The 14,639-nt window shown below is 43.7% G+C and overlaps 2 protein-coding genes across 5 annotated transcripts; one reads left to right on the top strand and one right to left on the bottom strand.

Moving 5' to 3' along the window:
• Positions 1–822: 822 nt before the first annotated feature.
• tmem268 (transmembrane protein 268) lies at positions 823–5,777 on the top strand. Of its 3 annotated transcripts, XM_076149966.1 has the most exons (12): positions 823–1,005; positions 1,245–1,276; positions 1,384–1,485; positions 1,594–1,656; positions 2,488–2,608; positions 2,812–2,906; positions 3,037–3,144; positions 3,659–3,811; positions 3,900–4,010; positions 4,533–4,610; positions 4,809–5,024; positions 5,125–5,777. In XM_076149966.1, exons 5-12 carry the CDS (start codon positions 2,503–2,505, stop codon positions 5,362–5,364), a joined length of 1,107 nt encoding a protein of 368 aa, XP_076006081.1. In that variant the 5' UTR covers positions 823–1,005; positions 1,245–1,276; positions 1,384–1,485; positions 1,594–1,656; positions 2,488–2,502; the 3' UTR covers positions 5,365–5,777. The 3 variants fall into 3 exon arrangements, with proteins under 3 accessions (XP_076006081.1, XP_076006080.1, XP_076006083.1); XM_076149965.1 differs by having other exon boundaries at positions 1,248–1,485; XM_076149968.1 differs by lacking the exons at positions 1,245–1,276; positions 1,384–1,485.
• A 666-nt stretch (positions 5,778–6,443) lies between these two features.
• Positions 6,444–14,427, bottom strand: prrt1 (proline-rich transmembrane protein 1). Of its 2 annotated transcripts, XM_076149971.1 has the most exons (4): positions 14,147–14,427; positions 10,692–11,032; positions 10,390–10,581; positions 6,444–9,289 (listed from the first exon to the last, which is right to left on the bottom strand). In XM_076149971.1, the coding sequence occupies exons 1-4, from the start codon at positions 14,163–14,165 to the stop codon at positions 9,113–9,115; spliced, it is 729 nt and encodes a 242-aa protein (XP_076006086.1). In that variant the 5' UTR covers positions 14,166–14,427; the 3' UTR covers positions 6,444–9,112. The 2 variants fall into 2 exon arrangements, with proteins under 2 accessions (XP_076006086.1, XP_076006085.1); XM_076149970.1 differs by lacking the exon at positions 14,147–14,427 and having other exon boundaries at positions 10,692–11,296.
• Between the last annotated feature and the right edge of the window lie 212 nt (positions 14,428–14,639).

Here is a 14,639-nt window from a genome sequence, read left to right as displayed (position 1 = left end):
GGGCAATTTATAACTAGTTTGTGCCCCGACCATAACTATGTATCTCTTTTAATGTTTATAATAAATATTATCGATTTTTATCAAACATCAACAAATCGAATTGAATACTATTCTTCTTTTCTTATCCACAGGGGGGCGCACTTTCCCTGCGATACCTCGTAATATCTGGTACTTTCCAAAGCTGTATGTGAAATGGGGTACAGGAGACAACTGCCAGTTTGTTAGATTTGTGTCCATGTATGTGTAGGTGTGTGTGGTATCATTACATAGCAGCAGCACAAATCTTTACACCCACCCCCAATTGTCCCTTCATGTTTATCGATGTGTTCATGGTTCTTAGGGGTGATGACTTGGCTCTATGGTTAAAGTGAAAATAATATCTTGGTTCAAGTAGGAGTAAAAACAACACATGCCCCCAGAACTATAGTAATGTCAGCAGTAATATGCAGCTACTGGTGTTTTTATGTGTGTGTCCACTGGGCTTCAGAGGACGAGTTAATGTGTGACAGTTCCAGTAAAAAACGTTCTGCGATAAAAAAACAAAACACCACCTCTGCCTCTTTAGTGAATGCCAATAAAACACAAACCCCATCATGTACCAATAAACACACTGACTCAGATTCCCCCAATGTGTATATATATTTTATAATAACACTCTTCATATACTGTATGACCTTTATACTCCTATAGTGTTCTAAAAATCACGAAATGCATTCCTGTAGTCATGAGGCATGGCTGATCTGAGTCACACGCTAGGGGAGAGAGAGAGAGAGAGAGAGAGAGAGAGAGAGAGAGAGAGAGAGAGAGAGAGAGAGAGAGAGAGATGGTGAGACTGATCTGAGTGTGAAAGTAACATACACACCCCAGTCTGTGTGCTGCATGTATTGAAAGGTGTCTGAGTGTGTGGAGGCTGTAGTTAGGGAGCGTTACATACAACCAAGAAGGGGATCAACACAGCATCATTAAAGTCAGGGACAATTTGATGGATTTAAATTGAAAGCACAGGTAGGACATGTTTAACAATATAAAACATGAACTAAGACTGTCACAGGAAGAGAAAGGCTTTGAACTGCTTCGGCTTCCTTTTTCATAGTCTTTCATCTGTTGTCTCTGCTCAGCAATGAGGCTTTCATTGGAATTACTTGTCAGATGTTGCAAACATTTCCCTAAAAATAGAAAAGTCTCTGAATCGAATGATTATATGCATATGTATCCTGGCTCACACTGTATTTGGTCTCTTCCAGCAGTTTCGTTTTTACTTCTGTGCCTTGGAGAAGTACGTGACAAACATTTAAACAACATGCAGTTAGTTCTATGAAATAAGGCTGGTTTTGTGAAAAGTATTTTAAGACAATGTTATTTCCTCTATGTGGGGATGATGAGATGCTGCTGATACGCATGCAGAGCCAGTGAGACCAGAGGAAGTGAAAACGAGAGCGGCGGCTCTGCCTGAGTGCATAGACAGGCTGAATCTGAAACTGCAGGGTGAGTTTTTGCACTTCTTTGCTAAAATGTGCCTCCATCAGGCAGGCAGGTGACAGAAAGCAGGTCCTGTCCACATGTCACCTCCTTTCTTCTGTCTCTCTTTCACAGAGCTCTCGGCTATTGAAAGGAGCAGAGGTCTGCTGTGTTTTCAGTGCTGAGGAGAGTTTTAAGGTGCAGTACACAATACCAACAACTACCGGTCCTGTTATCCCCCTTGAGCAGAGCAGCTTGAGGGACATGATAAAAGCGTGTGGCATTCTGGTGTTCAACATTTAGATAATCCTTATATGACAGTAACAGACAGTTAGAACTGGCTGATCAGATAACGCTGTCATCACATCACTGGCCTGTGAAAAGGCACTCTGGAGCTCTGAAAGCAGAAGTATCTGATCTTGCAGCGTTTAAACAGCTTCACTGAAGCCACTCCAGCCAGGACTGACACCTACTGGAGCACGTTGGTCACATGTAAAGATGTAAAACCATGACCGCGATGGCTGAGAACCTTCACAGATGTAAAGAAGTAAAGGCTATGGTTTATCTTAAAGGAACCTAGATAGAGATTATAGCCATGTGATGTGATGTCTTGAAGCCTATTTCTCTATTTACAAAGCACTGTCTGTCATTCCATTCCATTTTTCTCGTCATGTGATCGTTGATATATTGTTGTTTAGTGTTGCTTCACTGTTGCACGTCATTACCTCTTCCCGTTTTTCGCCATAGTTTAAATGAAACTAAACAATTATGCATGACTTCGCTACCTCAGATCCTCTTTTGTCACTTGAAAAATTGTTCGTAAGGACTTTTAGCACTTGGAGTCATGAAATGTCAATGATTAGGCCCATTTCTGAATTTCCCCTTTTGTAATTAGACTCTTTATCACATATCAGCAGTTGTCCACATCGGTCTGTACAAGTGTTGACCAACTGTCCTCCGTGTCCCACACTGATGTGTTTCTAAACAAGGTCAAACACATATCTTCAAATCCTATCCCTTTTTTCTCAGGATCCTTCTAGGACGATGGAGAACAGGGATGGAAATTCTCATCTGATAGAGGAGTCTGATGTAGATCCCAGCCCAATCAGAGCTCCGCCACCTACCAGCCACAAACCCCATTTGTCCAATGGTAATAATTAATATTTGACCTCTCAATGTGATATTAAGTATGGCACTGTAAAAAAGATTATTGGGATACCGATGCAATACTCATTACATGGAAGCTCCATCGTATTCTCAATCGACAGCAGTGAAGGCAGAGATTTGAACATAATTTGATATTTCTCTCACTCTCTCTCTCTCTCTCTCTCTCTCTCTCTCTCTCTCTCTCAGGTCAGTGTGTGCTGGCGATGCCAAGCTGCTCAATGTTAAGCCCGAGCTTTGATCTGTCTCTGTGCCGTGCCAAGCTGGAGATGGATGGTTTCCAGGTCAACACACACACACACACACACACACACAAAATCAGCCCTCTAAAATGTTTAGATTGCCTCTTAGAGCTATACTTTGTTATTTCTTTTGACTTTGCATTCAGAATGTGTTTGTGTTTTTCCATGTCAGATCCCAGTCAGTGACTTCGAGGCCCCTCTGCAGGTCGCTCTGGATGTTCCCTCGGTCCGGAGATTCGTGGTTTTCAACTCGGCTCTCTTCCATCTCGTAATGGCGCCGGTACGTCATCGTATGTAGCACAGTGTCCGTCTCTGCCTCAGTGATCATTAAACATAACCCTGCATCATTATATCACCCTTTGGAATAAGGCTGTGTAGTTGAGGCTTCCTCCTGTTGGTGAAGAAGAAGTGGTTGATAACATCACAAGTCAAATAAGTGGGCCAGAGACTAACAAGGAATAAACGGGAAGTGGTCATTCCAAATTGGGGAGAAAAAAAGAGGGAACAACAGTATGTAGAGCTTTAGTAAGGATCAAGGCAAAGCAAACCAAAAGACAAAAACAGTCAAAGGTACGTTTACAGTCACAGACGAAGTATCAGGCAGACGGTAAACAAATCCAAGGACAGAGGCAGAGAACAAATCTGTGGTCAAAAAGAGGAAGGCAGAGGTCACAACCAAAAGCAGTGCCACAAAGACAGACAGGCAGAGCAAATAGAAGCTGGTTCATGTTATTGTATAAGCTTGGATAAACAGGTTGGATTTGGGTTCACAGGCTGTGCCCTCATTCTTCCAGATGCTCTATGCGGTGGTCTGGTGTGCTGTCTTCTCCACCCTCCACCTCTACATTTCGCTGGCAGATTACTGGGTGCTCTGTCTGTGTGTCAGCCTCATCTCCATCTTCATCACCATTGCCATCATCTTCATCCTCCATCGCAGTAATAAGGAGGTGAGAGGGAACGCTTGCTTTTATGAAATGATTAAGAACCTTTTTATTAAATAACTGATTCTTAAAAACCCTCCGTGTGTCTGGACAGATCAACGTGAATCTAGATGTTCGGCTGATCCTGGTGAATGAGAGGATGGTGAAACACAAGCTGCTGGTGACGGTGGCTGACTGGGTGCAGAACTGTACTGGAAAACTGCAGGTAATTCCTCTGGCTTTTAAACAAATACGCTCTCTGGGTCGGTCCTGTTGTTGCTGCTGCTCGCCTGTTGTCTTATTGTGTCTTGGCGGTCAAATGAGGTAATACGGTCACATCACATCACATGAATCATGAGTCACATGAGTCATGTAGTTGCAGCTCAGGGTCATAACGTTGGGACAGAAGCAGAAGAGTTCAAAGGAAGGTTTCTAAACCAAACCAGAACTATCTCTGCATGTGAAGGCATTTTAAGAAGGTGTCTCGTGTGAAGGGAACTGATTCTGTTGGTATGAAGTCATTGCAAAATAGAAGCCGCAAATATTTATGGGATGTAATTATAATTCCAATGTGCTGTGTGATGTAATTCATAAAGTGTTCTTGTGCCAAAGTTTAAAGACAAAAACAAACGGCAGTGCTGACTCATGGACATAAAAATCAACTGGAACAAATTAGCATTGGCAGGCTGATAATACATCTAGCTGGTGCTGCATTTCTCTCCCTCTCCCTCCCTCTCTCTCTCTCTAGCTGTGCATTGTGTATTGGGACATGTCCCCCTGTTTGAGGGCACTGACTGAAACTTTAGAGGGAGACAACGAGGCCCAGGTGAGTGGAGTACATCTGTCACTCTGTTTGTTCTCCTGCTCATTATTGATTTTGCGTATCCGTGTGTGTGTGAGTGTGAGTGTGTGTGTGAGTGGGTGTGTGTGTGCCCGTTGATTTATTAGGAAATAGGCTCTTACTCTTTGGAGATGGGCGCTTTGGAGGGAATTAAAATGACATCACCGCGCTCTTTTTTACCAGAAAAAACTGAAGAAGAGGATGTCTTATCTTGTCCTGGTGGCCATGCCTAATGACCCTGAGGTCGCTGGGTCAGAGGCTGAGGTGTGCGCTGATGAGGAGAGGCCTCTGCTGCCTGTTGATGAGAACAAGGAGTGCAGTACCTCTTCCAGCCAGCGGGAGGACTCTAAAATCACCACCAACTACAGCCTCGTACCTGAAGCATCCTTACCTGCACAGGTAAGACATAACGGTGCCGTCACACAGGGCTTCTGTCAGGGTGTGAGGTTACGGTTCATCTTATGTACATAAAGTACATTTTTGTAACCCTTTCTTGCAGGATAAAGCCTACCAGCTTCTCCTGACCTACAGTGCAGCGTATGTGAAACTGCTGGTGTCTGACAAGCTGTCAGGTCCGTCTCACCACCGCCTACGCCCCCACAGGAATCACTGCTCTACCGTCTCGCTCTGCCTCTGCCAGTACATCAAAACCAAAACTCTGCTAGCAGGGGTGCGCTGGAAACCCGCAGCGCCACACTGGTGGCCCCGGACCGACTGTGCCCCCGTCAGTGATGTTTGATGACATCATGACAAAAGCAGATTCAGACACTTAGCCTTTTGTGAATCTGGTCACTGCTGCCTTTTTCATACCAGCATTACTTTTGTACATCTACATTTTTGTCCATTTTGCACCAAATTCTCTCACTGGTTCTATCCAGTTGCTGTCAAACAATAGTTGTGTTACTTTTGTGTATATGACAGTTATGTTTTCAGACATTGCTCTTTAAATTATTTGTGTAAATAATATACCAGATTATCAACTGTTGTGATTTGTTAATGTGTGTCCTTGTGTAGCACCTTAGAGCAAAGCAACACAAACTGTATAAGCTCAACCTCACCAACAAGCCACACACATCTGTGACTAATCAACCTTAGAATGCATGAGTCAACATACAAAACACCATGACACCAACAAATAAAAGACATAATGCTGACACAGGGCAATTTGACATATGATTATGATATGGGTGGGTGTGTGTGTGTGTGTGTGTGTTTCAGTTATCTGTGCAAAATGGAGCTCATGTGTGATTCTGTGTTGTGCGACAGGATGCAGCATTTCTACAGCTTTCTCACATATCCCTCAGCTACAGCATGGAGCCAAGACAGGGCAGGATGCAACAAACACACACACACAGTGAAACAGCAGCCAGGTTGGTCCAGGGGAGGCTGGGATTGTGCGATGGGAATGAGACGCGTGCAGCACGAGTCCAAGTTAAATGATCTGAGGGACAGAGACTCTCCTCAGGAGGCTAAATGACCATCTGTGATCCTGCACACACAGTCTGGATTCAGTCCCACCTTTAGTCTCCCTGCAGTGTTTCACTGGCCTGATCATGTGGCTCCATGTTCTTTACCTTTCTCCACACAACAATAGTCAGTGGCGCTGTAATAACCACTTCTTCTTTTGAAGAATAGGAGTTTTTCTCTCCCATTTGCATCCATTTCTTCTTTAACCCTTCCAACATGTAAACCCCAACTGTGTCTGGTTTTGGTCCAAATGTAAAGATGCAAATACAGAAATTCAACGAAGGGCAAAAATGCAACAATAGTGTAGAATTACGTACTGAGTGACTCAAATTAGGGCTTGTAATGGTTTTGGTGACCACCGGGGGATGTAAAAGAGTATTTGTCAACCCTTATGTAGAGGAGGGAAAAGAGAGAAAGCCAGGACCTCATATGTTGAAATGCTGGATGGTGAGAGAGATGGTTCATGTTCTGACAGAGAGGGAACGAGAGACAGGGAGGGACAAAACCAGGGCAGCTATAAATAGCCCCACACAGAGAGAGAGAGGAGAGACAGAGAGAGAGGGGGAGAGAGAGAGAGAGAGAGAGAGAGAGGGAGAGAGAGAGAGAGAGAGAGAGAGAGAGAGAGAGAGAGAGAGAGAGAGAGAGAGACTGACTGTCATTCACAACCCAAATTTTATTCAAACAACTGAAGTCAGAAACAATGAATACATGTGCAACACGTCCATGAACATAAGAAAAGAAAACCCAAGAGAAGCACATGAACACGCGTCATTTTGGGAGCCACCTCGTCACACAAGCAACCTGCTGCTGCATTTACAAGCCTCGAGAAAAGAGAACAGAGGACCACATCTGCCCCAAATGTTGAGCAGATGCGTAGAGTTTGCGGTGCCGAGCCAAATATGCTAAGAACAGCACAGAAACGTCCAGTCAGAAAGCACACAGGGGAGACGCAGCCTAGCTCCGTATACACTAGATACACACTCAGTATACACACACCCACCGTCAGATAACTTTACCTTCTGTACAAAGAAATGGCACCGTGTCACCCTAATGGAGGCCTTTTCTCATTGTCCCTTCAGTCACTCTGAAGAGATGAAACATCCATGTTCTACCATAAACGTGCCTCTGCGATTGCATGGTAATGTGATCGTCTAATCCTTTTAACCAGGACTAAATCATGTCATTACCGTATATTCCAAGACGCTGTGTATCACAAATCTGTGTTGTTTGTTGAACGCCACCCAAAATAATTATAGATGCATGTTGTTTACAATGAGGAGGGACAGAGAATTCCGTTTCTGAGAAAGACTGATGAAGAGAACGCCTCAGGAGAAAACATAAACAGATGCTGATAGAACACAGTTAGGAGAGGAGGCCGGGCTTAATATGCATGAATGATAATTCAATGTAAAGCAGTTGTTAATAACAATAATTCCATTTGTTGTCATTATCAAAGCCCATTTTATATACTGTATTTCTATAATGTATCTTTTAAAAATAGCATTATTATAAAGATCAACAAAGGAAAGTAAGCAGAAGAGAGACAGTATACCAGTGTTTAGGTCCAATAATTGAAAGTTGGCAGGGGAAAGACAGAAAGAGGGAATCTGTCACAGGCGCCGAGGAAGGTGCTACAACAAACTATACATATTTCTGTCTGTCCTGTCAGAGACGTTCACGCTCAGGTCTGATCCCTGCCAGTCTTTTGGTTCATACTGTTTACATTTCAGCCGTTCTATGCCTGTGCTGCTCAGTGCTACGCTACATTAGGGAAAGCGTTATTCTATCCGGGAACCCTGATTGGTTGTCGGGCAGGTTGAGGGAACAATACTATCGTAGGAGCTCACAACCTCACGTCCACCTGCGGTATTTAAGATACATGAGAACAAAGTGAGGACACCATGCAGTAGATACAGCTCTGTCTAACGTTGCACTAAAACCTTTCACAGTAGGTCTTCTCTCACACACACTGTCTGAGAGCTCAAAGAACAAGAAATGTGCAACACAAAATGAGCCAATACATTTCTAAAGCACTGGCAAAAATACTTGCAAAACCTTAGATTAAAATATTTATCTAAATCTCTTTTTGTCTTATTTCCATAGCAGCTTTTTCCCACCACAATTTTGAAAAATACCTCACTTTACCTATACGAAAAAAAAAAAATGTGGAAATACTCCAACCACAGCTGGGAGACGAGTTATCTCTGCACTAAAGCCCCTAAGCTTCAGCGTGAAAGTATATTTAACATGCACTAAAAACTAGAAATGTAAGCCGCTGTGCCATTTGGTTACTACAAAGTGCAATACTGCCCCACAAGATATCAAATTTTAAGCAAATTTCTGTGTCCCATGGTCGATAAGCTGGTGATATATGGTAAATTAGAGCGGACGGAGACGACGCAGTGTTAGGTATTGAATCCATAAATAAATAAATAGAAATAAATTAAAAACTCTGTTTAAATAAGTACATAAAAACAAACTGTGTCGGTTATGATCAACAGTATCATTTCAACAAACTACTGAATGACAAACATCTCAGGTTGTTAGATGGCGACTGTCCGTTCCCTGTTTGGTTGTGTTAAACATGATTGATCCCTGACCATTGATCATTGATCATCTCTTCTAACACTGTTCTGTAAATCAGTTTGACAGTCAGTTATGCAAGGGTATCAGTAATAACGCTGCTCTGTCAAATCAATAGTAGTACACTGTTTCCACATGGCACATTGTTTTTGAAAAGCTAAACAGATGTATACTTGGATTTGTGTGAGTCGTGTGTGTGTGTGTGTGTACACCAGCTATCATAAAAGAACCGTTCAATGTGGTGTTTCTAATGTTAACCGTGTTAGGTCAGAGCTGTGTGTGTGTCTGTGTATGTTAGAGAGAGTGTAACGTACACACCCTTTGTGTACCAGTAAGCAGTAGCAGTGAGTGCATTTCCAGTGCTCCTACATGTATGTTTTCCACCTGATTGAGACCTGACGTTTTTCCCCCCCCGTTTCCACCGGCGCTGCGCGTAGTTACGGCTCCCAGTCGTCGTCGTGATGCTGCGAGGCGATGATTACGACCACCGTGAGGATGGTGCACAGCACAATCGAGGCAATGCCCACCGCCAGGCTAATGAAGGAGAAGTTGCGTGCCTCGCGGGAGGCTATTTCCGCTGTCACCATGTCTCCTCTGGCTATTGCCGTGCGCACCTAAGGGTGGGGAGAGGCGAGGGGTGGGTGGGTGGAATGGGTAGAAAGACAGGAGGGAGGAGAAATTAGATTATCGGTTATGTAACGAGACCAAGATGCACAAGTGGGGGCCTTGTTTAAGTCGAATCTGTTAAAGAGATGAAACAACACTAAGTGATTACTTTCACCGCAGTGCATCCTGAATACGTAGAAAAGGGCCCATAAACACAACACTCACTCACTCACTCACTCACTCACCAATAACAGTGAACACAGCTCGAGCCCAGATGAGCGAGCGCAGAGGAAAAATCTATCCTCTCCTATTGCAACCACAATGGTGCAGTTACGTAATGTGGTGGGTTTTGTGCATGCCGGTCAGAACAGTCAATACAGCAGCCAACAACAGGCATTGTGCCCTAACACAGCCTTCAGACTGGGGCCTTTACCTTTCTCAGCACGCTCAATTTAACTGGTATGGAGACGGAGGATCAATAGAAGGCCCCTAAAAGAGCTAACTGTGCCATTTTATCAAGAATGGATATAGAGGACACTGCTGAGGCAAGAGCATAAACTTTTAGTGCAATGACACTGCAGCACTTTATTGCACTTGCTTCGGGAAAAAAGCCATTACAGAAGATAAATTACCGTTCAGTGTGTAATTTAACTCCTCACATCTGCAGTGGCAGTTTGCTTTTCTTCTCGTCGTTATTTTTTAATACTTCTGATATTGGAGTTATCAGATCTTGCTCAGCACTGCGCCGCCTTCTTAGACAATCTCCAACTGAGTCAGCGAAGGAGCTTTAATGCATTTAGGAACAAAGGATTTACCAAACAACGTCAAGCTCAACCTAGATTTGAACAGTTTAATTGAAATGTTTTTTTATAGCAATGATTATAAAAGCACCAACCGCCCACATAGCCAGAAATCTGTACTTTCCAAAAGAAAGCAGCTGGTATGATTTATATAACTGATATATTACGTATAGTAGAACGGGGGTAAGCGCAATAAATAGAATGGTGGATTAATTAACTTCATCGTGGCTTTACCCTCCAAAATCTGTGTTATTAATAACAGAATGTAAAACCCATAATTGAAAAGGAGCGTAGGAGGCAGCGCCAACCTGCACAGCTTTGATGATGGCGATGATGCCTGTGGGCCAGAAGCAGCAGACGGTGGTGAGCACAGCGATGGGCAGGTAGTCGTGAGGCGGTCGGCGATCCATTAAGGTGATGCCGGGTGGCATCTGCATGGGGTGAATCTGACCTGGTGGGATTCCTGGGTGGCCGCCCGCAGCTGGCATGTAGGGTTGACCCTGCTCAGAGGACAGCAGGAGAGAGAGGACACACACATAGAGGTGTGATTGATATTAAAGCATCAGTCTATAGCAAAGTCTCCTTTATTTCTCCTCCTCCTCTGACTCACCGATGCCATGGGGTAGACTGGCACGTAAGCTGTGCAGGGCTGCAGCTGAAGCGGGTAGGCCGGGTGAAGGTACCCTACGGGGGGGTGAGGCATGGCGCCCCCAGGGCCCTGTGTCTGGACTGTGTAGCCCTGTGGGGCCCCCGCCGTCCCCAACGGGCCGCAGTGGAACTGGGTCTCTTGGAGGTAGCCATCTGAGCCGGGAGGCGGAGGTGGAGGAGGGTAGTTTGGTTGAGAGCCCGGCGCCGGCGGCACGTTGGGGTGCTGGGGTACACTGGGTTCTTGTTGCGGCCCGGGGAGGTATGGAGGAGGCTGCATCGTCTGACGACCAGAGTCATCAAGACCTGAGATATGAAAAGGAAAACAGAATGATAGAAGGAGGCGATCCATGACAAAACAAGAGAAGCAGGAGAGGGAACAATGAAAGAGAGAGACGCATGGAGGAGGTGTGCTTATCTTACTCAAGCATGGCAACACATTTATCCTAACGCTGAATATAAAATGTCTTATCTCCAAAGCTTTGGGATGGAAAAACAATTACACAGACCAGAGCGCCTCATCAAACAGAGCTCACAAAGAAAAGGCCTGATGTTTTCCATCCAGTATATTCAGTGAGCTAATGATGACAAGTGATTGATATTCTCACTTCCAAAGATGACAGTCTGCCCTTCTGTTCCCATGCAAAACAAGATGTACCAATGATGAAAGCTTAGAAATTTGACATTTTAGCCACGGAGAACCTCAGATGGTTTGATTGAAGCATCCAGCACTGTGGCTGTCTGAATATTTCATGATCACACCTTTGCAGCGTTTGTTCAACAAATGACTGACAGGATGCCGTGTTTCACAGTGGGGAAGCGTTCGGTAATCCGTGTCGACATGAACAGGGAGGAGGAGGAAAGGAAATTAGAGGTGAGGATGTCATGAGAGGAGAGAGAACAAAGGGGAATAGAAATGTGCAGGCGAGCGGGAGAGGGGAGCAGAGGGATGAAACTGAGTGATGAAGGATGACGACTTGTGTTCAGGGACCGGCTTTACATAACAGCCCTCAACTCTGTCAAACGCAAGAGGAGGACCAGGAGCAGACTGAGAGGAAGGAGAGAGCATGAGAGGAGATGCCCCTAAAAGGCCAGGCAGTCAGCCGGCAAACGTAAGAATGAAGAAAGTAAGTGAGTCACTGGGTTTAAATGTCTCCATTCAGACTCTCTCCTCTCATGATAATCAATTGTATGAATATGAAACATCAGCTAATCAAAGGGTAAAAAACAATTACTCAGTGTAATACTTGTAATACTAATTTGGCTCGTCACTGCGTAATCAATATCAGGCTCAGTTGGGGACTAAGTTAGACGTTGCACCCTTTTTCTTCTGTTAGCAACCATTTCATATTTGTGACTTGCTTTGTTTGTTTTGAATTCAATCATACATTGTTAATCATTTTAGATCAATTTCACATCAATTATTTATAACTAATGGAGGTGCTGTTGTATAATTATAGTCTACATTGTATTATAATGAACTGTTGTTGTTATGACTACACTGATCTGAGCTGAAGGTTTGAACAGTTAAACCGGCGATGTTGAGAGTATCAATGGGAATAATAGCACTATTGATGACTATTGATTGCCTCACTTCTTATTCATTAGCAACTAAGAAAGGAAAATCAGGAAGTTAAAATCGAGACAACATATGCAATTACATTTCCACAAGTCTCATCAAGTCATTCTAAGTGTGTTTTTTTTAATGTAAACCACTGAAATAAACACTGCAGACTCTAAAATCCTGTTTTAATCTATAATAAAAATCAATAAGCAGGGAGTAAATACTGATTTAGTGAGTGGGATGAAGAGCTCATATTAAAACATTAAATCTGTTACATCCTAAATCTGTTATGCAAGACATTGGGATTGCCAATTATTAACGAGGACATGCTTAACACGGTCATTTCTGCATCAATTATCAATAGATTGACAATTTTATACACTGAAGAGCCTCAACTTAATAGGAAGGAGAATCCCCACTGTCTGCGCCTTTATCTGTGAGCAATGTGCCCTTGCTCTTAAAACACTGACTGCCAGCCTTAAGTGTAAAATGAGATTCAGTGTTGCTGACAGGCTGACAGGATATTCCACAGTTACAGATTGCGGAATCGATGACTGCGATGCAATACTTTAGAGAATTAAAACAATGCAGCCACAGTGGGTATGAAGAACGCTCAATTTAAGAAATCACAGGTGACAAAATCAACAAGACCCTGCCGTTACTGTGCATAGAGAATTAAGCTTCAAATGTCAATAAATACTGGATTTCCAATTAAAAATACTTCTGCTGCTGTCTAAATCCTCTTGGAGGTTTAGCGATTACAGACCAAATACTGAGCATTAGTGTCTGATAGGAAGAGATACTGTAAGTGCTATTTTGAGAATCTGTGTGTGTGTGTGTGGGGGGGGGGGGGGGGGGAGATGAACCTCTCTAGTTAGATAACAGCATTCATCTGGCTCTGCAGGTGTAAATGAATCTCTGGTTAAATTAAATACAAAAATATTAAATGAATGTGCCTTCAAATCAGTAATACAGGACATAATGGACTTACATGGTCGAGATTCATTCATATTAGGTGATCATATGCTGTAAAGGGAAATGTTTGCTGAGGTTTTTGGCTTAGAAAATCTTTTTGTAAGTATTTCTGTTGCTTTATCACCAGGGATTACAGCTGTTAATCTAAATTAATTGGCATAAAAGCCATTAGAATTGCACAGCACATGATAAGCAATAAACAGTCATTTCATTACTTGTTTAATAGGTGTTTGACGCGATGTTTACATGCTGGATGACATAAACAAGAGCGACGACATGGAGTAAACAAATACATTGTCTTATTAATCAGAGTCTAGTGACGTCAGAGCTAATTAAAGGCCGTCAATCACGCGCTCCTGGAACCAATAAAGAGCTGAAGGACGCGCGCGCGGACACGAGACACCCACGCAGCGGGCCTGTGCGTGGTGGTGGTGAGGATGATGAGGATGGTGATGTGCGCGAGACAAGCACAAAAACCGAATAAAAGCGATAATTCTGTCGAAAATGTCACAATATCCACCTATTTAAAATACCGTTTGAATTATTCAACGCGTCAACCCGGTTAAATGTCTCCACAGGGCAGGAAAAGGTGACAGGCAAAGTGCAGTAAACTGTCTTTTGTCTCAAAGCGCCACATTATGAGCTCTTGTTAAGTGTGTTTCTGTTCAGGCTGCACCCACACACAGCAGCCGGTACAAACGGCGCTTTGCAGATAAACGGTGGCAGAGGAGAAACAGGTCTTTACAGCCTGAATGTGTCTCCATCCCCCGGTTCACACGTCTCAGAGGAATACGAGTTGACTCAATTAGGCGACAAAATAAAACACGACACACAAAACATCGCGATAATTACAATAAACGGGTAAATAAAAACGTACTTACCCTGTTTTTCCGACGACATTCTGCTTCTCCCCTTCTCCCCTCGTTTGGATGTGTTTTCACTCCAGCTGGCGATGGAAGGGAATGGAACGTTTCCCTCTGTAAGGCGCGATGATGGGAGTTTTATTCCAAACAGGAGCAGCCCATCCCTAGGAGGTCTCCATCCTCACACACACACACACACATACACACACAAGCTTTAATCCGCTAAATAACTTGAATTAGTTATTTAACAAAATCCAGTTAAGCCCCACACTGTGCGCAGGTCTGCTCAGAATGTTCTGTCTCCCTCTCTCTGTCTGTGTGTGTATGTGTGTGTGCCGCTGGTTTCTCCACTAACGCTGCATTAATGAGACAGAGCTCTGCCCGTCTTAAAGGGCCAGATCATCCCATCACTGCTCCACAAGACCTGCTCTTAATTACGTGGATTCCTGCACATTTCATCATTTCTCCCATAGGTGCAGCCCATGACAATTGTTTCTATTCCTGCCACGAC

The sequence above is a fragment of the Genypterus blacodes genome, unplaced genomic scaffold (genome assembly GCF_046128005.1).
Source record: "Genypterus blacodes isolate CSIRO-AG114 ecotype Tasmania unplaced genomic scaffold, CSIRO-AGI_Gbla_v1 ptg000048l_1, whole genome shotgun sequence".
NCBI classification, from domain to species: domain Eukaryota; kingdom Metazoa; phylum Chordata; class Actinopteri; order Ophidiiformes; family Ophidiidae; genus Genypterus; species Genypterus blacodes.
Note: the sequence above shows the minus strand (reverse complement) of the source record. Positions and strands in the feature narration are given on the sequence as shown.

Bases quoted from the DNA above. Each gene is read 5' to 3' on its own strand.
- tmem268 (XM_076149968.1), top strand. From the start codon at position 2,503: ATGGAGAACAGGGATGGAAATTCTCATCTGATAGAGGAGTCTGATGTA. The intron at 2,907-3,036 runs GTCAACACACAC...TTTCCATGTCAG, and splicing joins TGGAGATGGATGGTTTCCAG to ATCCCAGTCAGTGACTTCGA. The intron at 3,145-3,658 runs GTACGTCATCGT...TCATTCTTCCAG, and splicing joins TCCATCTCGTAATGGCGCCG to ATGCTCTATGCGGTGGTCTG.
- prrt1 (XM_076149970.1), bottom strand. From the start codon at position 11,078: ATGGATCGCCTCCTTCTATCATTCTGTTTTCCTTTTCATATCTCAGGT. The intron at 10,582-10,691 runs GTGAGTCAGAGG...TCCTCTGAGCAG, and splicing joins CAGTCTACCCCATGGCATCG to GGTCAACCCTACATGCCAGC. The intron at 9,290-10,389 runs GTTGGCGCTGCC...CCCCACCCTTAG, and splicing joins CCATCATCAAAGCTGTGCAG to GTGCGCACGGCAATAGCCAG.